Source organism: Globicephala melas, chromosome 4 (genome assembly GCF_963455315.2).
Source record: "Globicephala melas chromosome 4, mGloMel1.2, whole genome shotgun sequence".
NCBI lineage: Eukaryota > Metazoa > Chordata > Mammalia > Artiodactyla > Delphinidae > Globicephala > Globicephala melas.
Genome location: NC_083317.1, coordinates 93,422,623 through 93,448,855, shown reverse-complemented (window position 1 = coordinate 93,448,855; position 26,233 = coordinate 93,422,623). Strand labels below are relative to the sequence as shown.

General features: G+C 39.0%; 1 protein-coding gene across 1 annotated transcript in view; it reads right to left on the bottom strand.

Annotated features, from left to right (window-relative positions):
- SPATA16 (spermatogenesis associated 16) overlaps positions 1-26,233 on the bottom strand; it is a 228,118-nt gene that overhangs the window by 8,682 nt on the left and 193,203 nt on the right. The window contains exons 8-9 of the mRNA XM_030863342.2: positions 25,887-26,051; positions 23,168-23,251 (exon numbers count right to left, since the gene is read on the bottom strand). Of these exons, the coding sequence (XP_030719202.1) occupies positions 23,168-23,251; positions 25,887-26,051 (249 nt within the window). The remainder of the gene's footprint in view (positions 1-23,167; positions 23,252-25,886; positions 26,052-26,233) is intronic.

The following is a 26,233-nucleotide window of genomic DNA, read 5'->3' as shown; positions in this document are numbered from 1 at the left end:
CATCCAAAATGGTTTGAATTTTAATTCTTATTAGAATGACAATTGTTTTCAAACAGGCTTGAAATTAATTTCTAAAATAAACTTAGTTTCTGAAACAGAGTTGTTTCTGCTATTCATAGTATAGCAGTTTCCTTTAGCTTTTGGCTAGCATTCAAACAGGCAAACAAGCCTCATATTTCTCCATTTAAATTTAGTGAATTTTGTATGTTAGTTGGTATTTTAGTCATAAAAAAGTACAATGTGGAAATCTAGGTCATCTACCTGTGATATGTTACAAAATGTGCAAAAAACTTCCAGCTAAACTGTATTACCAAGTCCTAATTGAAAATTCCCATAATGATAGCACTTTAAAGAAATTATGTTTAGCATACAGTTAAAGCGCAATTATGAAACCTTGCTATCACTTCGTTCACGAAACAATGTATCATGGCTTTTTAAAATTTTAGTTTTGGGGATTTCCCTGATGTTCCAGTGGTAAAGAATCTGCCTTCCAATGCAGGGGATGCAGGTTCGATCCCTGGTGGGGGAACTAAGATCCCACATGCCGTGGGGCAACTAAGCCTGCACGCCACAACTACTGAGCTCTTGAGCCTCAACTAGAGAGCCCGTGTGCCACAAAGTACAGAGACCACGTGCCCTGGAGCCCGCGCCACAACTAGAGAAGAGAAAACCCGCATGCCATAACTAGAGAAAAGCCCGCGCACTGCAGTGAAGAGCCTGTGTCCCCCAACGAGCGCCGCAACGAAAAATCCCATGTGCTGCAAGGAAGATCTTGTGTGCTGCAACGAAGAACCAACACAGCCAAATAAATAAATATTCTAAAAAATAAAATAAAATTTTATTTTTCCACATTGAATGGCATAATTTATTTGGAGGTTTGAGTATATATTTTTTAAACTTTTTATTTTGAGATAATTGCAGATTCACATGCATCAGTAAGAAGTAATGCAGAAAGAATCTGTGTATTCTTTATCAGTTTGCCCTAATGGTAACATCTTGCAAAACTTTGGTAGAATATTACAGCCAGGATATTAACACTGATACAGTCAAGATATAGAACAGTTCCATCACCACAAGATCTCTTGTGTTGCCCTTTTATAACCACACCCACTTTCCTCCTGGCTCCACCTCCTTAACCCCTGGCAACCACTAATCTGTTGTCCATTTCTGTAATTTTTTCATTTTAAGAAGGTTATATAAATGGAATCATATAGTATATAACTCCATTATTCTCTGGGGATTTATTCAGTTTGTTGTGTGTATCAACAGTTTGTTCCTTTTTATTGCTGAGTAGTATTCCATGGTACGGCTGCACCACAGTTTAATGATTCACTCTTTGAAGGATATCTAGATTACTTCCAATTTTGGGCTATTATAAATTAAGTTGCTATGAACATTTGTATACAGGTTTTTGTGTGAACATTAGACTTCATTTCCCTGAGATAAATAAATGCTCAGGAGTATAATTGCATAATTAGTTTTTTTTTTTTAACATCTTTATTGTGGTATAATTGCTTTACAATGGTGTGTTAGTTTCTGCTTTATAACAAAGTGAATCAGTCATACATAAACATATGTTCCCATATGTCTTCCCTCTTGCGTCTCCCTCCCTCCCACCCTCCCTATCCCACCCCTCCAGGCTGTCACAAAGCACCAAGCCAATATCCCTGTGCCATGCGGCTGCTTCCCATTAGCTATCTACCTTACTACGTTTGTTAGTGTGTATATGTCCATGACTCTGTCTCGCCCTGTCACAGCTCACCCTTCCCCCTCCCCATAACCTCAAGTCCGTTCTCTAGGAGGTCTGCGTCTTTATTCCTGCCTTACCCCTAGGTTCTTCATGACATTTTTTTTTCCTTAAATTCCATATATATGTGTTAGCATACGGTATTTGTCTTTTTCTTTCTGGCATAATTAGTTTTTTAAAGAAACTGTTATATTGTTTCCCTCAGTGGCTGTATTGTTTTACATTCCCACTGGCAATGTGTGAGTGACCCAATTTCTCTGCATTCACACCAGCATTTAGTGCTGCTACTAATTTTTATTTTAGCCATTTTGATAGGTGTGGAGTGATTTATCGCTCTGAGGTTTTAATTTGCATTTCCCTAATAGCTAATGATATTGAATATGTTTTAATGTGCTTATTTGACATTCTCTTTTTTGAAATGTCTGTTCATGTCTTTTCCCCACTTTGAAATTGAATTAACTTTTTAAATTTTTACTGTTGAATTTTGAGAGTTCTTTATAAATTGAAATACTTGTCTTTTTTTGGGCATGTGGTTTGCAAATATTTTCTGTCATTCTGTAACTTGTCTTTTCATCCTTTTAAACAGAATCTTTCACAGAGCAAAAGTTCTCAATTTTGATGAAGTCTAATTTATCAGTTAGATTTTTAGGGATCATACTTTTGGTGTCACGTCCAAGAATGCTTTGCATAGACTAAGATTCCAAAGATTTTCTCCTATGTTTTTTTCTAAAAGTTTTATATTTTGAGTCAAATTTTGTATCAAGTGTCAGACTTAGGTCAAGTGTTTTGTTTGTTTTTTGGTTTGTTTTCACCTATGGATGTACAAATACTCTTGCACCATTTATTGAAAAGCCTATCTTTGCTTTATTGAATTGCTTTTGTGCCTTTATAGTAAAATCAATTGAGCATATTTATGTGAATTTACTTACGGTTTTCAATTTTGTTTCATTGATCTTTGTGTCTACATTCCACTAATACCACAAAGTCTTGATTACTGTAGCTATATAAAAAGTTTTGAAATCTAGTAGACTGATTCCTTTCAGTTCACTCTTTTTCTAAAGTGTCTTAGCTATTCTGTTTACTGTGGCTTTCCATAAATTTTAAAATAGTCTTGTCTTTATGAAAATTCTTACAGAGATTTTAATAGGAATTGCATTAAACCATCAATTTTGAGAGATTGATGTCTATACTATGTTGAGTCTTCCAATCCATGAATACAGCATGGCTCTCCATTTATTTAGATCTTTGCTTTCTTTCGTTACAGTTTCGTAGTTTTCAGTGTACAAGTCCTGTGTATGTTTTCTTAGAATTACACCAAAACATTTCACTTTTTCTGAAATTTGTAAATGGTACTATATTTAACATTTTACTGTCCCTGATTATTGCTAGTATATTGAAATACAATTGAGTTTTGTATGTTTACCTTGTAACCTTAATGAACTCACTTATTTTAAGTTTTTTTTTTTTTGGTTTACTTTTTTTTGTTTTTCTGTGTTGACAATAATACTTATATTATTGACGAAGTTTTATTTTTTCCTTCCTGATATATATGCCTTTTCTTCCTTTCTCTTGCCTTTCTGCAATAGGTGGAATTTCTAACACAGTGTTGAATAAGAGTGTTGAGAGCAGACATCCTTGTCTTGTTCCTGATTTTAGGGAGAAAGCATTCAGTCTTTCACAATTAAGTATGTTCTAGGATTTTTGTAGATGCTATTTAACAATTTGAGGAGATCCTCTTCTATTTGTAGTTGAGAGTTTTTCTCATGAATGGATGTTAAGTTTTGTCAATTTTTTAATGCCTCAATTTATATGATTATGTGACTTTTTCTGTATTTTGTTGATATGGTAGATTACATTGAATTTTAAATATTCAGATAGCCTTGTTTGCATCTCTGGAATGAACCTCACTTGGTTATGGCATATAATTCTAATATATTGCTGAATTCTATTTGCTAACATTTAAAAAATTTTTAAAAAGATTTTTACAGGTATATTCATAAGAGATATTAGTTTGCAGGGTTTAGGGGTATTTTTTTTTCTTTGGGTTTGGTTTTTTTTTTTTGGTACTGTTTTTGTCTGTTTGGTATCAGGTAATACTAACTTTATAGCATGAATTGGAGAGTGCTTCCTTCTCCTATACTTTTTGAAAGAGATTGTGTGGAACTGGTGTCAAACCAGCTGGGCTTAAAGATTTCTCTTGGGGGAGTTTAAAAATTATGAATTAAATGTCATTAATAGTTACAGAGTGATTCAACTTATTTCATATTGGGTGAGTTATGGTACTTTGTGTTTCTTGAGAAATCGGTACATTTCATCTACATTGTTAAATTTTTATGCGTAGAGTTAGTTGTAGTAGTCCCTTATTATAATTTTGATTTCTGCAGGGTCTATAGTGATATCCTATTTCATTCCTGATATGGATGATTTTGTCTTCTCTATTTCATTCCTGATATGGATGATTTTGTCTTCTCTCTTTCTTTCTTCATTAGTTTTACAAGAGGTTTGTAAATTTTATTGATATGTTTAAAGAACCAGCTCTTTGTTTCATTGATTTTCTCTATTTTTCTGTTTTCCATTTCATTGGTTTCTAGCCTTACCTTTATTATTTCCCTTTATATTTCTGTTTTGAGTTTATTTTGCTCTTCCTTTACTAGGTTTTTGAGTCAGGGCTTCAATTATTTTATTTTTATTTTTATTTTTTGTGGTACGTGGGCCTCTCACTGTTGTGGCCTCTCCCATTGTGGAGCACAGGCCCCAGACGCGCAGGCTCAGCGGCCATGGCTCACGGGCCTAGCCGCTCCACAGCATGTGGGATCTTCCCGGACCGGGGCACGAACCCGTGTCCCCTGCATCGGCAGGCAGACTCTCAACCACTGCGCCACCAGGGAAGCCCTATATGTTATATTTTAATTTTCATTCAATTCAGTGTATTTTTTCACTTTCCTTGATACTTCTTTTTTTGTTCCATGGACTATTCAAGTATTTAGAACATTTACTGTTATCTTTTTATTATTGATCTCTAGTTTGATTCTGCTGTAGTTGAAGAAAACCTTCCTTAATATTTCAGTTTTTAAAAATCTGTCAAAGTTTATTTATGGCCCAGGATATGGTCTATTTTGGTATATGTTCTATGGACACTTGAAAAGATGTGTATTCTGCTGTTAGTGGATGGATTATTTTATAAATGTTGGTTAGATCCCATTGGTTGATGGTGTTACTGAGTTCTGATTTTTCTGTTTACTTGTTCTATCAACTGTTGAGAGAGAGGGTTTGAAATCTCCAACTATAATTGTGGACATGTTTATTTTTCCTTTTAGTCCCTTGAGTTTTTGTTTCATATATTTTGCAGCCCTATTGTTTGGTGCATACACATTTAGGATTGCTATGTCTTCTTGGTGGACTGATCCTTTTATTATTACATAATGTTTCTCTCTATAATGTCCTCTCTGTCCACTTTCTTTTCCCTGAAGTCTACTTTGTCTGATATTGATACAGTCGCTACTGTTTTCCTTATATTAATATTTGTATAGTATATCTTTTTACCTTTGATTTTTAGCCTGCCTATGTCATTATATTTGAAGTGAATTTGTAGACAGTATATAGTTGGATTATAATTTTAAATCAATTTTGCCAGTTTGTGTTTTAATTCTTGTATTTAGACCATTTACATTTAATATAATTGTTGGTATGTTAGGACTTAGTTTGTCATTTTATTTTTTGCTTTCTTTTTGTTCTCTTTGGTTTTTGCTTCTTTTTTTTCTTACCTTCCTATGGATACTTGAACATTTTTTATAATTTCATTTTAATATGTTTAGAGTGTTTTACATATTATATATGTACATATATATGTATTATATAAATACACATGCCTAAAACATATACATAAGCATATGTAATTGAATATATTGTTGCTATTATTATTACACATCTTTTCTTGCATGCTGTCTACTTTATCCATTAGAGTCCTCAGTGTATTAATCATTGTTGTGTTAAATTTCTAGTCTGATAATTACAACATCTCTGCCATATCTGCTTCTGATGATTGCTTTGTCTCTTCAAATTGTGTTTTTGGCCTTTTGGTATGTATGCATTGTAATTTTTTTTTGTTAGCTGGACATGATGTACTGGGTAAAAGGAACTGCTATAAATAGACCTTTAGTAATGTGGTCCTCAGCTGTGAGGGGATATTCTATAGTCCTATGATTATGTTTTAGTCTTTTTTCTTTTTGTGGTACGCGGGCCTCTCACTGTTGTGGCCTCTCCCGTTGCGGAGCACAGGCTCCGGACACGCAGGCTCAGCGGCCATGGTTCACGGGCCCAGCTGCTCCGCGGCATGTGGGATCTTCCCAGACCGGGGCACAAACCCGCGTCCCCTGCATCGGCAGGCGGACTCTCAACCACTGCGCCGCCAGGGAAGCCCCCCCCCCCGCCAGAGATTTTAATACTCAGAGTTGTTGGCACAGCAATTGTCAGTTATAATTCCGGCTTTCCAACCGCAACACTGGTTCCATGGCAGGTTCTGCTCATGAGTCTCTGCTCCAGAAAGCCACACCTCCCTACATTCACCTCTTAGTCTCTCCCTTCTTGGGAGCAGTGATTTGTCCTGTGTTGTCCAGTCTCTTGTTTGCCCAAGAAGAGTTATTGATTTTTTCAGTCTGTTCAGCTTTTTACTTGTTTTTAGGTTGGAGTGGTGAATTCCAAGCTCCTTATATGTGGAAGTGAAAAACAGAACTCCATGTATATTTAGAATCACATTACACAGTGTTATTATTTTTGCTTGCACCGTTAAACATAATGAAGAGGACAGTCTATTGTTTTTACTCATACTTCTGCTTGCTGTGTTCTTTCAGTTTTCTTGATATTTTACAATTCTTTCTTTTATTGTTTCCTTTCTATTTAGAGAACTTCCTTCAGGCATTTTTTAGGGTAAGTTATCTGATGACAAATTCTCTTAGTTTTCCTTCATCTAAGAATGTCTTGATTTTCTCTTCATTCCTGAAAGATACTTTTGTTCAGTATAGCATTCTGTGTTGACAGTTCTTTTCTTTCAGTATTTGAAAAATGTGCCACTTATTTTTGGCCCCCATATATTTTAACTGAAAAATCCACTGTCATTCAAATTGTTTTTCCCCTATAGTTAGTGAATCGTTTCTTTTTTTGCTTCTTTCAAGATCTTTCTTTGTCTTTCAGGTTTAGAAGTTAGACTATGCTGCCTCCTGGTGTGAATTTGAGTTTATCCTGTTTGGGATTCACTCACATTCTTTTTTTTAAAAAAAATTAATTCATTCATTCATTTTTGGCTGTGTTGAGTCTTCCTTGCTGTTCATGGGCTTTCTCTAGTTGTGGTGAGCAGGGGCTTCTCTTTGTTGCAGTGTGTGGGCTTCTTATTGTGGTGGCTTCTCTTGTTGCAGAGCATGGGCTCTAGGCACGCGGGCTTCAGTAGTTGTGGCTCGTGGGCTCTAGAGCGCAGGCTCAGTAGTTGTGGTGCACGGGCTTAGTTGCTCTGTGGCATGTGGGATCTTCCCGGACCATGGCTCGAACCCGTGTCCCCTGCATTGGCAGGCGGATTCTTAACCACTGTGCCACCAGGGAAGCCCCTCAAATTCTTGAATCTATAGTTTTCTGTCTTTTGCCAAATTATGGAGGTTTTCAGCTATTATTTCTTTGGGTACTTTTTCATTCCTGTCCATTTTCTCCTGTCCTTCTGGGATTCTGTTAACATGAATATTAGATTTTTTGTTTTAGACTCACAGCTCCTTGAGGATCTTTTCTTTTTTTTTTTTTCAGTCGATTTTCTCTGTTGTTCCAATTGGATAATTTATACTGTCTTATCGTCAATTCATTGATTCTTTCCTCTTTCCCCTTCATTCTGATGTTGAGCCCCTCCATTGAGTTTCTTATTTTGGTTATTGTATTTTGCAGTTCTAAAATTTCTATTTGGTTCTTCTTAAGTCTTCTGTTTCTTTGCTGAGATTCTCTATTTTTTTTATTGAGGTATAGTTGATTTACAATATTCTATTAGTCTCAGGTATACAATATAGTGATTTGAAATTATGGATTATACTTCATTTATACTATAAACTATTAGCTATATTCCCTGTGCTGTACAATATATCATTGTAGCTTATTTTATACATAGTAGTTTGTACCTCTTAATCCCCTACCTCTATCTGCCCCTCCCCCCTTCCCTCTAGTATGTTTTCTATGAGTTTCTTTTTTGTTATATTCATTTGTTTTGTGTTTTAGATTCCACATATAAATGATATCAGACTATTTGTCTTTCTATGACATTTCACTAAGCATAATACTCTCTAGGTCCATCCACGTTATTGTAAATGGCAAAATTTCATTCTTTTTGATGGCTGAGTGGTATTCCATTGTTTGTGTATATATTTATACACACACGCGCGCGCGCGCGCACACACACACACACACACCATATCTTTCTTATCCATTCATCTGTTGATGGGCACTTAGGTTGCTTCCATATCTTGGCTATTGTAAATAATGCTGCTATGAACATTGGGATGCATGTATCTTTTCAAATTAGTGTTTTTGTTTTTTGGGATCTATACGCAGAAGAATGGAATTGCTGTATCATATAGCAGTTCTACTTTTAGTTTTTTGAGGAACTTCCATACTGTTTTCCATAGTGGTTGCACCAGTTTACATTCCCACCAACTGTGTACAAGGGTCCCCTTTTCTCCACACCTCATCAACACTGAACACATATTTGTGTTCAAAAAGAACACAAATAACATTCTGACAGGTGTGAAGTGATATCTCATTGTGGTTTTGATTTGCATTTCCCTGATGATTAGTGATGTTGAGCATCTTTCCATGTGCTTGTTGGCCATCTGTATGTCTTCTTTGGAAAATGTCTATTCATGTCTTCTGCCCACTTCTTAATCAGGTATTTTTTTATATTACGTTGTATGATCTGTTTATATATTTTGGATATTAACCTGTTATCAGTTATATTATTTGCAAATATGTTTCACTTATTCAGTAGGTTGCCTTTTTGTTTTGTTGATGGTTTCCTTTGCTGTGCAAAAGCTTTTAAGTTTAACTAGGTCCCATTTGTTTAGTTTTGCTTTTGCTTCCTTTGGCTTAGGAGACAGATCCAAAAAAATATTGCTACAATTTATGTCAGAGAATATTCTGCCTATGTTTTCTTCTAGAAGATTTGTGCTTTCCAGTCTTATATTTAGGTCTTTAATCTGTTTTGAGTTTATTTTTGTATATTGTGTGAGAAAATGTTCTAATTACATTGTTTCACATGTAGCTGTTCCAGTTTTCCCAGAACCACTTTTTAAAAATTATTTTTTAAATTTTTATTGAAATATAGTTGATTTACAATGTTGTGTTAGTTTCAGATGTAAAGCAAAGTGATTCAGTTGTACATATATATGTATAACTTTCAGATTCTTTTCCATTATAGCTTATTACAAGATACTGAGTATAGTTCTTTGTGCTATACAGTAGGTTGTTATTGGTTATCTATTTTATATATAGTAGTGTGTATATTTTATTTTATTTTTTTTATGGTATGTGGGCCTCTCACTGTTGTGGCCTCTCCTGTTGCGGAGCACAGGCTCTGGACGCGCAGGCTCAGCGGCCATGGCTCACGGGCCTAGCCGCTCCATGGCATGTGGGATCTTCCCAGACTGGGGCATGAACCTGTGTCCCCTGCATTGGCAGGCGGACTCTCAACCACTGCACCCCCAGGGAAGCCCAGTAGTGTGTACATTTTAATCCCAAACTCCTAATTTATCCCTCCCCTCTCCTTTCTATTTAGTAAACATACATTTGTTTTCTGTCTATTTAGTAAACATACATTTGTTTTCTGTTTTTTGTCTTGTAAATAAGTTCATTGGTATCATTGTTTTAGAGTCCATATGTAAGTGATATCATATGATATTTGACTTTCTCCATCTGACTTACTTCACTTATTATGATAATTGCTAGGTCCATCCATGCTGCTGAAAGTGGCACTATTTCTTTTTTATGGCTGAGTAATATTCCATTGTGGATATATATATATATATATATATGTCCGCCACATCTTTATCCATTCATCTATTGATGGACGCTTAGGTCACTACCATGTCTTGGCTATTGATAATAGTACTGCAGTGAACATTGGGGCGCATGCGTCTCTTTGAAGTATGCTTTTCTCCAGATATATGCTCAGGAGTAGGATTGCTGGATCATATGTTAATTCTGTTTTTAGTTTCTTAAGGAACCTCCATACTGTTCTCCCTAGTGGCTGCACCAATTTACATTCCCACCAGCAGTGTAGGAGGGTTCCCACTTCTCCACACCCTCTCCAGCATTTATTATTTCTAGACTGTTTGATGATGGCCATTCTGACCGGTGTGACGTGGTACATCATTGCAGTTTTCATTTGCATTTTCTAATAATTAGTGATGTTGAGCATCATTTCATGTGCCTATTGGCCATCTGCATGTCTTCTTTGGAGAAATGTCTATTTAGATTTTCTGCCCAATTTTGGATTGGGTTGTTTGTTTTTTTGATATTGAGCTGTATGAGCTGTCTGTATATTTTGGAAATTAACCACTTGTTGGTTCCATTGTTTGCAAATATTTTCTCCCATTCTGTAGGTTCTTTCTTTGTTTGTGGATGATTTCCTTTGCTTGTTATTTATTAAGTCCCGATTTTTTCTGGCTGTGTTCTTGTTTCTTTCTGACTCTTTAGAAGAGTGCTCTGCAAGTTCCTTCTCTTATTAGCCTCTTGCTCTCAAAGGAAGATTAATAAAAGGAAGTCATCTTTAGAACAGTGGCTGGCTCTCTGTGCCAAACACATTGAGGAACATGTGAGTCAAGGGTGAGGGTAGTCTTGACTCCAAATCCAGATAGTAGTTCCTTAGACATCGTACCAGGGATGTGGAATGGGTGTCTCCTTGGGTGTCAACCTCAGTCTCTCAGGGGTGGCTGATAGGCCGGAGGACTTGGGAGCTTAAAGCTCAAATCAAATCAGCTGGGTCCAAGCCCAGATCCCATTTCTAGGGCAAGTGGTGGTGGTTATTTAGGAGACTGGAGAGATGCAGGAAGCAGAGGACAGCTGAGATGGGGGAGCTGACAAGCCTGAATGGCAGTGTGCATATCCTTCACTTGCTGAAGCCTCTGTGGACTGCGACCCATGGAGATGTTGCCGCCATGAGGTCCCAGAGGTGGGGATGTGGGGAGGGGTTCACCGCTGCCTCAAGGCCTGGGCCCAGCTGGTGGGTGGCCGTGGTGAGGGCTCTGGGACTCCATGGGACACAGCCCTCAGCCTGTCCCCAGACACCCAGCTCACCTGCTGGCCCCAAGGCCAGGGGGCCTGGAGGGCCTGGGGTGAAGGCCACGGTTGACCTCTCACCCTGCTCTCTGCCACGGGCACCCCCAGCACCACTTACTGAAGAGACTTTCTATTCCCCATTGTATATTCTTGCCTCCTTTGTCATAGATTAATTGATCATAAGTGTGTGGGTTTATTTATGGGCTCTCTTTTCTGTTCCATTGATCTATGTGTCTATTTTTGTTCCAGTACCATACCATTTTGATTACTATAGCTTTGTAGTATAGTCTGATGTCATATTTTAAAATTTGTTTTAAGATGTCTCTAATTGCTCATTAGAACATTTTTATGGTGGCTGCTTTAAAATCTTTGTCAGATAATTATAATAGCTCTAACATCTTTGTGTTAGCATCGATTGATTGTCTTTTATTATTCAGTTTGAGATCTTCCTGTTTCTTGGTATGATGCGTGACCTTTGATTGAAATCTGGACATTTGGGGTATTAATGTTATGAGAGTCTGGATCTTATTTAAGCCTTCTGCTTTAGCTGGATTTTCTGACACTGCTATGGCAAGAGGTGGGAGGGACGTTGCCTCATTACTGCCAGGTGGGGATAGAAGTTCAGGTTCAACACTCAGCCTCCATTGACACTTGAGGGAGGGGTTCCTCATTACTTCTGGCTTGGCATGAGCATTCAAGCTCCTCACTAGGTTTCCACTGATACCTCTCCAGCAGTACCTCATCACTGCTCCCCCTGTGACCTCCCCTGACATCACATCGAGGAGGCAGGCTCATGATTGTTGGTGGGTGGTGAAAATCCTGACCGTCTACTAGGCCTCCCCTGACACCACACCCAGTGGGGACGAATATCTGGGCTCCCTATTTAGTTTCTTTGACACCACCCTTTTCAGGTGGGAAGGTTGAGACACATTATAGCCCAGTGAGGGAAGAAGTCTAACTCCTCACTTGGGCTTTGCTGACATGGCTGGGGTTGGATCACCATCTTTTTTCTGTGGTGTTTGGCTGGAGTAGGATGATTATTGCCTAAGAGCTTTCTATCTTGCTAGGCTGGCTTTTTCCTTGTCCTTTGGCTGGAGGGAGCTGGATTTTGTTGGTTTTGTGTGTGTGTGTGTCTGCACACGTTAGTGTTTCTGGGTTGCCGGGTTTCGTCATCAAGAAGTGTGGAATGTATGAGGCAAAATAAATAAATAAATAAATAAAAATCCAACGAACTCATCACCATGTTATTGCTCAGGTCCCCATGTCTCTCGGTCATTTCCCTTTTCATTCCACCTTTCCGAGTCTTATATTTGTATATAATGTCCAAGGTTTCACTTAATGTGAGGAATAGGGAAAAGCATGTCTCCTCCACATTCCTGAAAGTGGAAGCCCTCTGTCACGGCTTTCAAAAAATGATTTCTGACCTCTGTTCCTCAGGGAGATGTACTTTTATTTCTTGTATCTGTTTTCCCAGTTGCTTCTGAAAATCATCATCAGTATGATGAAGTGAATCAATGAAGCTGAAGGGGGTCTCCTCTCCATAAGAGGTATTGGGAAGTTTAAAGCTTCTCGAATTCCTTTCAATTCAGTAAGAAAGAAGCCTAACTTTATCCTATCTCTGGGTTAGGATCTCTAACATTGGTCCATATGCATCTTTTCACCAGCCACCTCATGTTCTTCTCCAGAATCTCTTCTCCAGCAGAAAGCCATATTAGCAGAGTACACATATGTTTTACACATCCAGGTTTTTTTTTTTTTTTTTTTTTTTGTGGTACGCGGGCCTCTCACTGTTGTGGCCTCTCCCGTTGCGGAGCACAGGCTCCGGACGCGCAAGCTCAGTGGCCATGGCTCACGGGCCCAGCCGCTCCGCGGCATGTGGGATCTTCCCGGACCGGGGCACGAACCCGTGTGCCCTGCATCGGCAGGGGGACTCTCAACCACTGCGCCACCAGGGAAGCCCTACACATCCAGTTTTAATGATGCTAAGAGATATGGGCGTGTTGGTGCTTATGGCATTTGTATGTGTTTTTGATTACAGTCTTGTTCCCTTCTCCCCATGCACCATTTTAAGAAAGTCATAATCGGAATAATAAATGACCCCATACCTTCCTTTAGGGTTGCATGTAAAGGTACTTTTATTTTTACCCTTCTCCAAAAGATGAAAGATATAATGAGTACACTATAAATGACTGAAAGAGTGACAAGCCAATTGCTCTGAACTCTGTATTAATCTCACTTTCAATACAGAATGAGAAGATATCCTATTGTTCATTTAGCTACCAAGTGGTATAAGCTGATATTTTGTTATTCTCTAGAATTATAAAGGATTGCAAAACTTAATGTGTAAAATACATGCAGTAAGTGCTGGGCTGCCAAGCAAAAGAGATATTAGGTAATTTAGAGAAAGTCACTTTTAGAATGAACAGCAAACTCTTCAGTTCAAAATGAAATTGAGATATATGCTCCCCTCCCTTGCCCCAGAATATTTCACTGAACTTCTGAAAGATTCATTTTGAAAAGCCTTTACAGAGAGACAAACACTGATAGGTTTGGAGTCATCTGAGCATTTCCAATTTCTGTTTTAGTCACCTCCCTATATTATTAGCTCCCTAGTAGGACAGGCAGGGAGGGGTTCCTGGAAGTGGAGGAGTAAACAGTGTGCTGTCCAGTCCTGGCCACAAGGCCTCTGTGCTGTGAGGTAAGGTGTGGAGGGGTTACAGCTTCTGAAATTATGTTTTCATTGAGATCCTGGTGCATTTCAAAATACTTATTCAGATAGCTCACCAGAAAGTGACCCTTGGAGCAACAGTAAATATATTACAGGAAAAACGAGACTTGCAAGCTGTTTTCTTGGGGTGCTGATGTTGCAGGAAGAAGGAAAATGGTGACCTATCAAAGCACCCTAAACAGATACGTCTATAAAGGGAGAGGTGGTGAAGGAGGACAGTAAGAGTAGCATGATCCAGGGGATAGCGGGTGCCAGGGTTCAGATTTGGTCAGGCAGCTGCTGTAAAACAGTCTGGGTAAGTCGCCAGCTGGGTCTGTGAGCTGTGATCTAGAGAAGAACAGATGCCTGCAATGCTCCTATCCCACTCACTGCTGAAAAGCTGACTCAAAGATCCTCTCTTTGGTTGTCTTACAGAAACTGAGCTTGGGTCAGGCAATGTTCTTTGTGCCATTGACTTTTAGTAGCTGCATTTGCTTTACTGTAAGTGTTCTAGCTAATGACTAGGAACAGAGACTTTGACCCAAACAAACCTGATTCAAAACCAAATACTGTCCCTAACAAATGTAGGCTTGTTTCCTTGTTAATTCTATGAAGCTCTTTTCCTCATCTTTCAAAGGAGAGATAATGACATATCTCTCATAGGATTGTTGCAGTCATTAAATGTGATAATTAAAAAAAATTTTTTTGAAATTAATTTTTGGCTGCATTGGGTACTCATTGCTGCGCACGGGCTCCCTCTAGTTGTGGCGAGCAGGGGCTATTCGGTGTGGTGCACAGACTTCTCATTGCAGGGGGGCCCCTCCTGTTGCAGAGCACGGGGCTCTAGGTGCGTGGGCTTCAGTAGTTGTGGCACACGGGCTCAGTAGTTGTGACTCGTGGACTCTAGAGCACAGGCTCAGCAGCTGTGGCGCACAGGCTCAGTTGCTCTGCGGCATGTGGGATCCTCCCGGACCAGGGCTCGAACCCGTGTCCCCTGCATTGGCAGGTGGACTCTCAGCCACTGCGCCACCAGGGAAGTCTCTGTGATAACTTCTTGAAGTGCTTGGCATACACTAAGAGATCAGTAGTCATCACTGATGATATTTGTCATCACATTATTAATTGTTTATCACATTAACTTAATTATTTACCTGAAATAAATTTTTCTATAGCATGTTTCCATTGTGATAGTTATTCAAAAGCAAACTTCAGACTAACAGAGTTTGATAATTTGTTGGATATCACAGTATTTTATTAAGTATATGAGCACCTAATAAATGGCTGATTAGTTTTGTCTGCCCCTTGATAGCTCCTGGTAAAAAGACACAGCTCCTGGATTCATGCTCCCTAGTTGAGGGCCATGCTAGATCCGACTCCTGCACAGAAATGCTTCTGCTGCAGAAATTTCCTGCCAAATCATCAAAGTTTTAGAATAATTTCAGCCAACAAAGTATATAAAAGAGGTACTCCCAGTTTTGGAGGAGAGGCCCAGTACAGGTGGAAAGTGAGTAATTAGCAAACGCAGCTGTTGAAAATGGTTAACAAATTAACCACATATTTTTTTCCTTTAAGTCAGAGGAGAAAGATATTGTTTGGTTTAAATGGTGATTGAAATTCAGCATCTGTTTGGAGTGTTGCACAGTGGCCATGGCCAAAACCAAGGCTCTTGGCTTTCTCCGCTCGCCAGGCTAGACGTGGCTTTGCTGTCCATGTGAGGATGAGGTCCTCCCTCCGGGTCTGACAGCCCCAGGGCTCAGCCTCTGACCTCAGTCAGGAGGATCTGCCAGGGCTTTGGCCGGTGGCTCCTCCACTACGATTGCCGACTTAGAAGCCTACTGGCACAGACTCATTCGTCCCTGGAACCTCAGTGGTTTATCCCGGCACCTGTCCTCTTAGCCCCTTGGGCCTTGCTTCCCTGCCCCTTCCCCTCAGCCTGGTCAGCAACAAGAGCACTTTGGTTTCTGTGCACGATGATCTGCACTATGCCACGGACGGAACTGCTTAGCAGTGCTCGGAGCACACGCTCTAAAGGAATTTGGGGATATGCTAACGAGGAAACCCATAACCAGAAGCTGAGAAGATTCACAATCAAATTGCAATAAATCTGTGGAGACTCCTTAAAGAACAAGACACACAGGAAAAGCCTGATTGCTGGACAAACTGCTTTGCAGATGAGTGGTGCGGTTGCTGAATCTTTGAAAAGACAGCAGCACTGTCAGAGACACAACTGCAGTCCCCAACCGCATATTAGTCAGCCCAGATGACTGGCTGATGAATGATAGTGCCACATGGGCAATCTCTCTCAGCGGAGCTCCTGGAAGGACTCAGGTTTGAATGCTGATGTGGAAAGTAAATAAAATGTTCCAATTTGTTCTTTCGTCTTCAACCAACTGCCCCAGCCCATCTCTGAATTTGCACTCTCCGCTTCTTGCTCTGCCTATGTCAACAGCCTTGCACAGAACAGAGTTGTTAAGTGACATACAATTCTATCCCATTTTTATCTTAAAAGACCAAATTACTATATCAATGAATGTCATTCCTGTATGACAGTGAAGATGAGTATGATTTATAAGTTAAGATTTCAAGAGATAAAGGAACCCCCAAAGCTAAATCATTTTGAATAAGTTCATATGGATGGTTTAAAGATCTCTACCTTAACTCCATTCACTGGACTCATTAAGGATTATGATGTACTGTGTTATATTTTAATATTTGAAGAAATTGTAAGGTAGCGTTTCTTCTCATGAAAATTCATAGGATAATGATTAGATGCTGAAGTATTTCTCTCACTACTTGTAAAGTAACAAAGTTTTATTTCTCTTTATTTAGTCTCAAATCAGAGATCTAGAGGCGGATCAGAATAAGACAATATTTTATGTCATCCCAGATTAAATTCTGATCTTTGCAGTGTGAAATTTAGACTTTGTAAATTAAGAGCCAGCAGCTTTGTCTTCTGAGTTGTAGACAGTGTTGCTTAAATGTTTCTCTAAACTGAGTCTCTGGTGAGAAGAAATAAGAATGTTCCAACTTAACAGTTGGCACGTTTTTTTAAAAGACTCCTTTTTCTAAAGATTCCTTTTTCTATTTCTCTTCAGGCTTAGTTCATAATGGGCCTTAGGATTCAATGCTAAGTAACACAGAATCATAGGCTCTGTAGGTGGTAAGGGTACGAACACACTGTATTTCTCAGTAGGCTGTGACTTGCCCAAGGTCCCACAAGTGGGAGCTGAATTCATGGTCAAGATTTTGTAGATGGAGGCTCTGCATTCTTTCTGGTTAGAGATGGAAAACTAAGGTACAGAGGAGGAGGATCCTATATGGGCAGATCATAGACTAAATCGAAAATTCCTTAGTGACTTCTTTGGCTCAGATTGAAAGAACTTTATTTTGGGAATTGAAGACAGACACACTGGGCTAGTTTATGGCCAGATTCCACTTTGATTGGAGGCCATCATAATTCCCCATCTGGCTTCACTCCTGAACGCTCAGCCATATATAAAAATGGTGGTCAGTTGGGCTTTTTCAGGTTGCACAAAGCTTGGGCTTCTATCAAGAAAGAGATTAGGCTCTAAGGCCAGATCAAGTCCTGGTTCTACCACTTACTGGCTGTGTGACTTTAGGAAAACTGGTAAACTTCTCTGTTTAATAAATTATACCTTTTACCTTATGTGAGGGTTAGTGAGTTGCTGTATGTAAAGTGAATAGGAGAGTGTTGACCCATATTAAGAGCTCAGTAAACATGAACTCTTCTTGCATTTTGATGATCTGGCTTTCAAAAGACCCATTTATTCAGAGCTGGGAGGGGATTTTGAATCTTCTAGCTCAATATCTTTATTTTTACAGATGAAAAAACTGAGGCCTAGAGAAAGGATGTGGCTTCTGAGCTAATTTGTGACAGACCCAGTCTTTGAATAGCTAGTTCAGAGTGCTTTTCACTGTACTAGCCTCCCTGTAAATAAGTCTTTGTTCTTCTTATGGATAGAAGACAGAATCAGACCACTTCTCATATCCACTGCCACTATCTAGGTTCAAGGTTCAAGCCACGCAACCTTGGGTTCCAGCCATCGTTATTACTCTCTGGTATCATTGCAGTAACCTCCTAACTGGTTTTCCTGATTCCACCATTGCCCCCTTCCATGTCTTCTCACCTCAGCAGCTTAGAGTGTTTTTTGTTTTTCTGTTTGACAAAACATTACCTCCTCTGCTCTCTCACTTCATCTCGTATTACTCGTGTCATTCTACTCCAGTCACCTTGCCCTCCTTGCAGATCCTTGTATGTACCAGGCACCCTCCAGTCTCAAGGTTTTGAGTTTGCTGTTTCCTTTACTTGGAGTGCTTCTCACCAGATATTTGCATGGTTTGCATTTCTTTCAGATATTTGTTCAGTTATCACCTTGGTGAATCCTGCCCTGAGTATTCTATTGCAGTTGCAGTCATCTTGTACTTTCCATTTTCCTTTCCAGCTTTCTCCAGCCATGGCATTTATTACTTATATTCCATATTTCTTGAGGTAGTTTATTGCCTACTTTTCTCTAGCAGAATGCACACATCATGAGGGCACTGCTTTTTCATTGCTGTATCTCCAGCATCTAGGACAGTGTCTGCCCCAATCACTGAATGCAGGAATGAGCAGTGTGCCTACAGGACCTGTGGGATATTCAGAGGGGTGTGTTTTCTCAGGTATTTTTGTTACAGACTAAAACTAAGCAAAGTGTGATTTATTTAAAGAGTCCTGTCATGGCATGGGACTTTCCAACACAAGAAAATTTACCCTTTTTTTTGGACACCATCTGCTTATTTTTGTATTTGCACAGCTAAACCAACATACATATATCTTTCTGGAATTAATTACTGGAAAGCCAATACTCTGTAAAGCCATACAAAAACAAGAGCCACTTTCCTAAAACTCTATAAAGAATACACAGTATTTTAGTTCTGGTGAATCAGGAAAAAAGCCCAGAATTTTCTCATTCTTTCTCTTTCCGGGTTCTTAGAGAAACCTCAAAGATAACAAAATATAGACAGGAGGTCAGCCCTCACGAATCAGGCTTCATCTTGACAGTCTTTTTATAGACCTGTAACGAAGTGGAGCCCTGAAAATTGTGTTAGGTAATGGGGATTCTGACAGACCCTTTAACTCCGTGGAACTAGGAGGTGCTGCTGTAATTCTGCTTCAGATGAAAATTTCAAGTGTTTTCATTAGGTAAACAGCTGTTTCTATTACAGATAACAGATCTCAGAGGTGGTGATGCTGATATCAACTTCTAGTGGGCTCAGAACACAGTGTAGCTTGTACAATTAGCTTTTTTAAAAATTATTATTTTTTTTTCCTGCACACGCAGATGAACTCCTCTGTAGTAAAAGGAAATTACTTACTTGCTACCGGAATCGTCTGAAAGTGATAGGATCATGCTCTGTAGAGTCACACGGACCAAATTAAAAGCGCTGGGGAAAAATTTGGCACCGCGTTCCTTCCCATTCACATCTTCCTAAAGACCTCTCAGGAGCTTCCATTTAGAAAGCTAAGGGCTTTTAATTTGGAAAGATTGGCTGCTCACCAGTAAGTCTTTCTAGATACCCAGTGGTTGGGTTGAGTGGCTCTGATGTGTTCCAGTCTCAGAGGCCTTGACTTGACTATTCTCCTGACTCCTGCTTGCTTGCAGGTATGTTTTCCAGCCCGGGGCCCTGACCCATGGCTCTACTGCTAAAGCTTATCTCCAAGATGGATGCTATCATTTCATTCTTTCCACAAATGCACATATCACTCCTCCTTGCAGAATTGGAATCTGTTTCTCCAATCCCCTGATTCTGGGCTGGCCTGTGACTGCTTTGACGGATAGAATAGGGTGGCAGTTGCTATGCCAGTTCTGGGCCTAGCCTTTTAGAGACTGGTGGTTTTTAAATACTTCCCTTTCTCTCGAGATACTTCCTCTTGGAACCCAGCTATTGTGCTGTTTAAAGCCTAATTCACGTGGAGAAGCCACATTTAGGCACTCCACTCAGTGTATCAGGTGACTAGTATCAGCTGTCACCACATGTGTGAGCCATCTTGGAGTCCAGTCCATTTTAGCCTTCAGGTGACTCCTCCAGTCCCAGGCACAGAAGCCACGAGATTGAACTGCATGAGAGACACTGAGCAAGAACCACCTGGCTAAGTCTAGTCAACACATAGAACTGTGAGAGAGAACGTTGTCGTTCTAAACCACTATATTTGGAATGATTTTTAACACAGCCATAGATAACTGCAGTAAGGGCAAAGCGGGAAGCTGTGGGCTAAATGCTCCTATGAATGTGGGCATCAGAACACTAGTGTAGGGTGAGGTGAAACTGGTGGTTGTCTACAAGATGCAGACAGGTATAGACGCATGTCAATCACTTTTCCACCTGTTTGGCTAGTCCTTGGAATTTCATAATTGGACTATTCTGTTCTCTCTTGGATTTGCAACTATAAATATTTACTGTACAAATGCAAATATTTCTGGGAGGGATAATGCTTTAAAGCAGGGTATAAGGGTACAGCAGACTTTTTGTGTAGGGTCAGATAGTAGATATTTTAGGCTTCGTGAGTTATATGGTCTTTGTGGCAACTACTCAACTTGGACAAGGTGACATAGATGATACTTAAGTGAATGGCATGGCTGTGTGCAGTAAACTCTATTTACAAAAATAAGTGGTTGGTTGGTTTTGACCTGTGAACTGTAGTTTGCTACCCCCTGTGCTAAACAATTATTTCTATAGTCAGCAGAAATATTTAATTATATCACTTGACTCTCATGAGCATTGGATTTCGTTTAGCTCTAGCTCCAGTTCGTCTTCCCATTCCTTCTTAGTCTCCTCCTAAATTTGAAATGTGCTCCCCAAACCTCTCTTCTTCTTATACGCTCTTTCTCTGCCATGTCATCCACTCAAATGATTTCAGTTACCACCAATTTGCCAATGACTTAGAAAACTCTATCTCTATTCAATTTTCTATTCAGATCTCCAGACTCCTGTACTTCACCTTGGATATCTTGCCGGCACCCTAAGTTCAGTGCACTTTTGGCCTAGTTATTAGCCTATTGTCTCTTAACTCCAAACCCACCCTTCTGTAATTAGCTCCTTGATGCTGGGACTGGAACTCTGGAAACCCCATTTCTGTTTTGCCAGCTCTTTGTCTCCATCAGTAGGGGTCGATAGAGGGACACTGTAAAACCCAAGGAGAAAGGAGGGACTTGCTGCTTCCTGGTTATTTGCTGCAGACTTACTGTCTGCTTGGAGTTCCCATGAGCATCTATTCAGCAAAGTTTCTTTGCTCCAGAAACATACATTCTTTTCTGTAGTAGCAGTGGAATTTGGTTTTTCCAAAAGTTGCCAGATTACCCCCATTAAAACTGCCTTCTTTCACTCCCCATCAGCACTAGTGAGTTAGTGCCCATTCCTCAGAAGTCTTAAGTCTCAGCCCTTCACGACCCCTCCTCCAAGTTCAGGGACACTAGCACCAGCTAAATAGCACCTCCTAGTAGGAGATCTGAGTTTTGGCCCAGCCAGGTCCCTGCTCCAAGTTTCTAAGTTTTAGTAATTGCAACCTCTTCTCTTTGATTCTCCAGCCCTAGGGGGTGGTAGCTGTTTCCTTTTATTGCTTCCTTGGTAATGAATTATTGTTTTCCTTTTCAGTTACCTATTTCATACACAGTTAACCATTCTGTATATGAAGTTCCCTTTCAAATACCTGGTGTGGTTTCTGTGGACTCTGAAAGAGTTTATGTTCTCGGCCCAAAGCTGCTTCATTGAAGTATTTCCTTCCTTTGCACCAGCGAACCTCTTCCTATTCCCTGCCTAGTGGCTCAAGCCCAATGTCTGGGCATCATTCTAACCTTTTCTTTTTTCTAAACTCCCATATGCAATCAGTGAATAAGGCCTGTATATTTGCTTCCTGAATATTTCTTACATCTGTCTGCTTCTCTCCATCTCTGTGCCCACCACTGTACATCAAGTCGCCTCCTTATAACTGACCTCCCCAAATTTCTATAGCCCCGATCTGTTTTCCCACAACAGCCCTAGCGATGTCTCAAAAATATTTATCAGATAAATATTAATACTTCCCCAAACATAGTTTTTAGGACCAAATCCTTAAAAAACCCTTAACGTAATTTTTAAGACCTTCTGTGATTTGACTTCTTCTGCCTCTGCACTTCATTTTGAAATAGGTTCCTCGTTCCTTTGTCAGTTTTTGAATTTGCCATGCTTTCTTAGCATTCTTGGTACAAACTTATTCCTCTGTGTAGAAATCTCCCTTTTCATCTGGATAACTACTACTGTCCTTTAAATGTTTTATAAGTATCACTTTCTCAGAGATGGATTCTCTGATCTCTCACACCAGATTATATTCCTGTCTTTGTTCCCACAGATCATTGAACATCCACTTTTTAAATATAATAGTTAGTAAACTTATAAGTAGCTGTTTAATAACTGTCTTCTTTCCTAGATGGGTAGGTCCATATAGGCAGGGGCTGTGTTTGTCTTGTCTAGCACAATATCCTTAACATACAGTGTTCTTTCAGGCACAGTAGATATCCAACCAATATTTGCTGAGCTCAGTTGATTTCTGTTCTATGCATTTATCATAGGGCCTCTGAATTGATTACAGAAGACACACATTTCTGCAGATGCATTGGAATCCCTCATGGCTGACTTCACCTCTTAAACTGAAGGCTTCTTTGGTTTGCTCTTCTCACATCTCCTGGCACCAGTTCTCCCTTTGTGGGTTCTTACCGTGATTGGAGGAGACTGAGTGGGGAGTAGATTGACCAGAATTTATCACCTTTAGCTGGACTGGAGACCCAACACTACTTACTCCTTCCTGCATTGCCAGAGGGGCCCGTGGTATCACACAAGTCTCCCGAGTAGCTGGGGCCAGGTGCATCTCAGTGCTTGTTTTGTATAACTCAGGTAACCAATGAAGGGATGTTCTACTTCTAACAACCCGTCTGTTACTCCTTCACCCCAAACATCAATGTGCTAGTTCATTTGTAGTTCCCTGAAAGGTAGCCATTATTCCTCAAGTGGCCATTATGGGAGAAAGGGTTGGGGAGCAAACTAAAACATTGATGAAAGGGCTTTAAAAATATCTATAATAACCAGTAATGAAGGAGCAGATAACGAAAATACAATATGAAAATGAGCGTGATAAGAGACCCATAAAAGCATATGACCACAGTCAGAAAAGCAGCAGACCTTAGGAAACAGATTAAATAAATCCATTTTTGATTTTGGCTACACTTCCAGGGAGAGAGCTGCATTTATTTTAAAAAGAAAACAACCAATAAAGCAACCCCAGGAGTTTCCTTTTCTTTTTATCTTTTAAACAGATTTGACCCAAGATGGACATTTTCTTTGAGAATAATATGTCTTTTTCCTTCAGCTGAAAGTTTTACCTTTTGAATTGTATTCCACACACGTTCTTTATCGTTTCTTCTTCCTTCAAGGGTGTCCATAGCATCTGCCATTAGTGACTGCAGCTGTGGCACCAAGATAAAAATTATCAGGGTGGAATTCACACAGAAATAACTTCTCTAAATACACAGATTAAAACCTAATTAAAAAATCATTTGTACGCTGATGATTTTATTACTCAACTTTCCGACAATGAACACTGCCACCTCATCTCTGCTTCAGTCATTACCAAGTATTATTGCAGATATAAAATACTGAAACAATGGAAAGATTCTTGAAAATTTGTAGAAAACATATAGATTTTAATGTAGTAAGTGTTGATGTTTTGTAAAAACGGATTTGGGTTGTAAAGAATGAAGGCGGTAGTTAATTCTCTCAGGGAATGGCATGTAGTACATGAACACATTTTAATATTTTCTCCTGAGGCTAATGTATCATAATTCTAGGCGTCATGCAAAAGCTCACCAGAGGACCATACTAAAATTGTGTTGTTTTATTGCCTCTTAAAGGATCTATCTCATTTATGTTCTTTTACTATGCTTTTCTTTTCTAAAATTTCAAAATAACCAGGATTACTTTTTAAGGTTCCATTTCAAAGGCAAGTTTAAAACATTCTCTCCTTTGCCCCGAACTGCCATATTCCATTTTAAAATAATCCTATACACACACTTTATATGTGGCTGCAAAGTAATGAGGCCACATGAAGCCATGTGATATTCAAAGCTAAAAAAGAAAGTTCTCTGAAAATGAACATATACCAGCTCAGTTCACCATGGCGTCAAACATTATGAACCCTTAGATAATCTTTCTGTTCTTTAGATATTGCAGAGCTTAAGCAGGAGGGTAGAGAGTTGAGTCACTCAGAACTCTTCTACTGAGTAGTCACTGTTTATATAGCATCATAAAAGGTGTTTCGAGGATTTGTATCTAGGTTAACCTATGCTTGGAAGCTGGAAAGTAAAATCTGTTACTTAAGGGGATGAACCCTTGCAAGAGACATGATTTTTAAATATTTGGCTTGCACATATACATCCTATACATTTACTTTTTTTCTAGTAGGTATATAAATTATGAAAATATCCCATGAAATCCTGTTTTCCAAGGTTTCGGGTAGTGGAATGTTGCACTAACACATTAGTTAGTGGTGTTAATAATGCTAGTTTTGTGCTCTTTGTGTATATTTAGAAATATAAGTATTTCCAGGAAAAAGAAGACTGCAGATGTGTGGTTAAGAAGACCTAAGTGCAGAAAACTCCCTTGTATTTTTCATTTAAATCTTGAATGTGCTTTTCAGGAAGACAGGATCAACATTGTGCCAGCTTCTTAAATTAACATTTTCTTCGCTTTCTTTTATCTCAGAGGAGCATTAATCATCTAAAATTGGCTATAATATGCACTTTGAAAGCTCCACACTTACTGCACTCCTGAATGCCTTACGAATGGTAGGATAAACACTTAGCCTTTTAGAAGGTGTTCTGTGCACATAACCATACAGGTTTAGAAAGTATTATTGCCAGTTTTGACTTAGTAAATTCTTGACTAATAGACTTTTTTTCTCATAGTTTTAATGTTTAGTATGTGGAGTTTTATTATTTTATTATATAAAATATTTTATTATTTATTATATAAAATATTTATTAGATAAAACTACTCGGTTTTATATGCTTACTTTGAATATCAGTATTTATTTAATATACTTTTAACAGGTTCAGATGAACATTATAAATGTTGTCGGTTCATTTCTTGATTAATTTGTAACAATTTTAAAAGCTCAAAGAGGGAGGGTTCCTTTAGTTATCTGAAAATTACAGGTGATAAGTTTGGGTTGTTCTCATCCTTGCTATGTGAATTCAATTCAGGTCTATAATTAGTTTTCGCTACATTCAATTAGAGCCTCAAAGAGCCCTTCCCAGCAACACATTAGGAGCTTTATATGGAGTGAATATTACCTTTCCTTGAATGGCCATCGTACTGATTAATAATTGTTTTTCAAACGAGGTGCTATTGTTTCTAATATAAATTATGGTTATAATATACACACCTGTTTGGAGATTTGTTCTATAAGATATTTCTTGAACTAGTTTTTGACAGGCTCTGTGTTTTCTGAGTTAACTGGTCAATTCAGTTAAAAAAAGAAAAAACACCCCACCATTTGACTACATTTTCTCCTCAAGACACCTCTCTTAACTAAATGGACATATGTGTGTGAGTGTTGGCACTGCCAGCATATATGTGACGTTAGAAGTAAATAAGAAAATTCTATGGATGATTTTGTAGGGTCAGTTTTCTATCCAGCAATTACTGTTTTTTCCTCTTCCTTTTCCATTGAAGAGAATCCTGTATTAACATATCTTGGAGTTAAGAAACAATGTATTAAAATTTCACTTTACTTGAAACAAAAAAGCCTGACTCAAAATATGAATAATCAGCCCTCTTCCATATTTTCATACATTACAAAGGTCTTGCTATTAAAAAAAAAAAGCTAGTTAGGGTGGGCAAATAAAACACACACACACACACACACACACACACACACACACACTTTTCTACATTTTCCAGTTTCTTCATTAGAATGCTTCATGAGGGTTGGGGAGTTTGCCCTCGGACTGCATTTATTGTCACATTCTTTTTCAGACCATATCACTCTTTTATTGGCTCAGGGCTTGTGAAAGCCTTAAACAAAGAAAAACAAATGCGTACCAATTCCGCCTCCTGTTGACTGATGTCCTGTAGGTAGGGAATGGTTGCTAGCTCGGCCATTGCTTGATTGATCACCTGGGACTGCTCCTTTACTCTCTGCAGCCGGCTGAGGAGGCTGGCATATTGCAACTTCTCCATCACACCTGAGCACGCACGAAGACTCCCCTAGTCTCCCAGTAGAAGGAAATGTTTTAGAACAAAACCACAGAAATAACCTCTCCCCGGGGACTGAAGTCAGGTCAGCTAAATAATAACATATTTAGCTCCCCTGAAGTAATGGTATCTAGTGCAAATAAATGTTTTCTTCTATTATTTTAGAGAATTGTCTGTACCCTTCCTTCAAACAG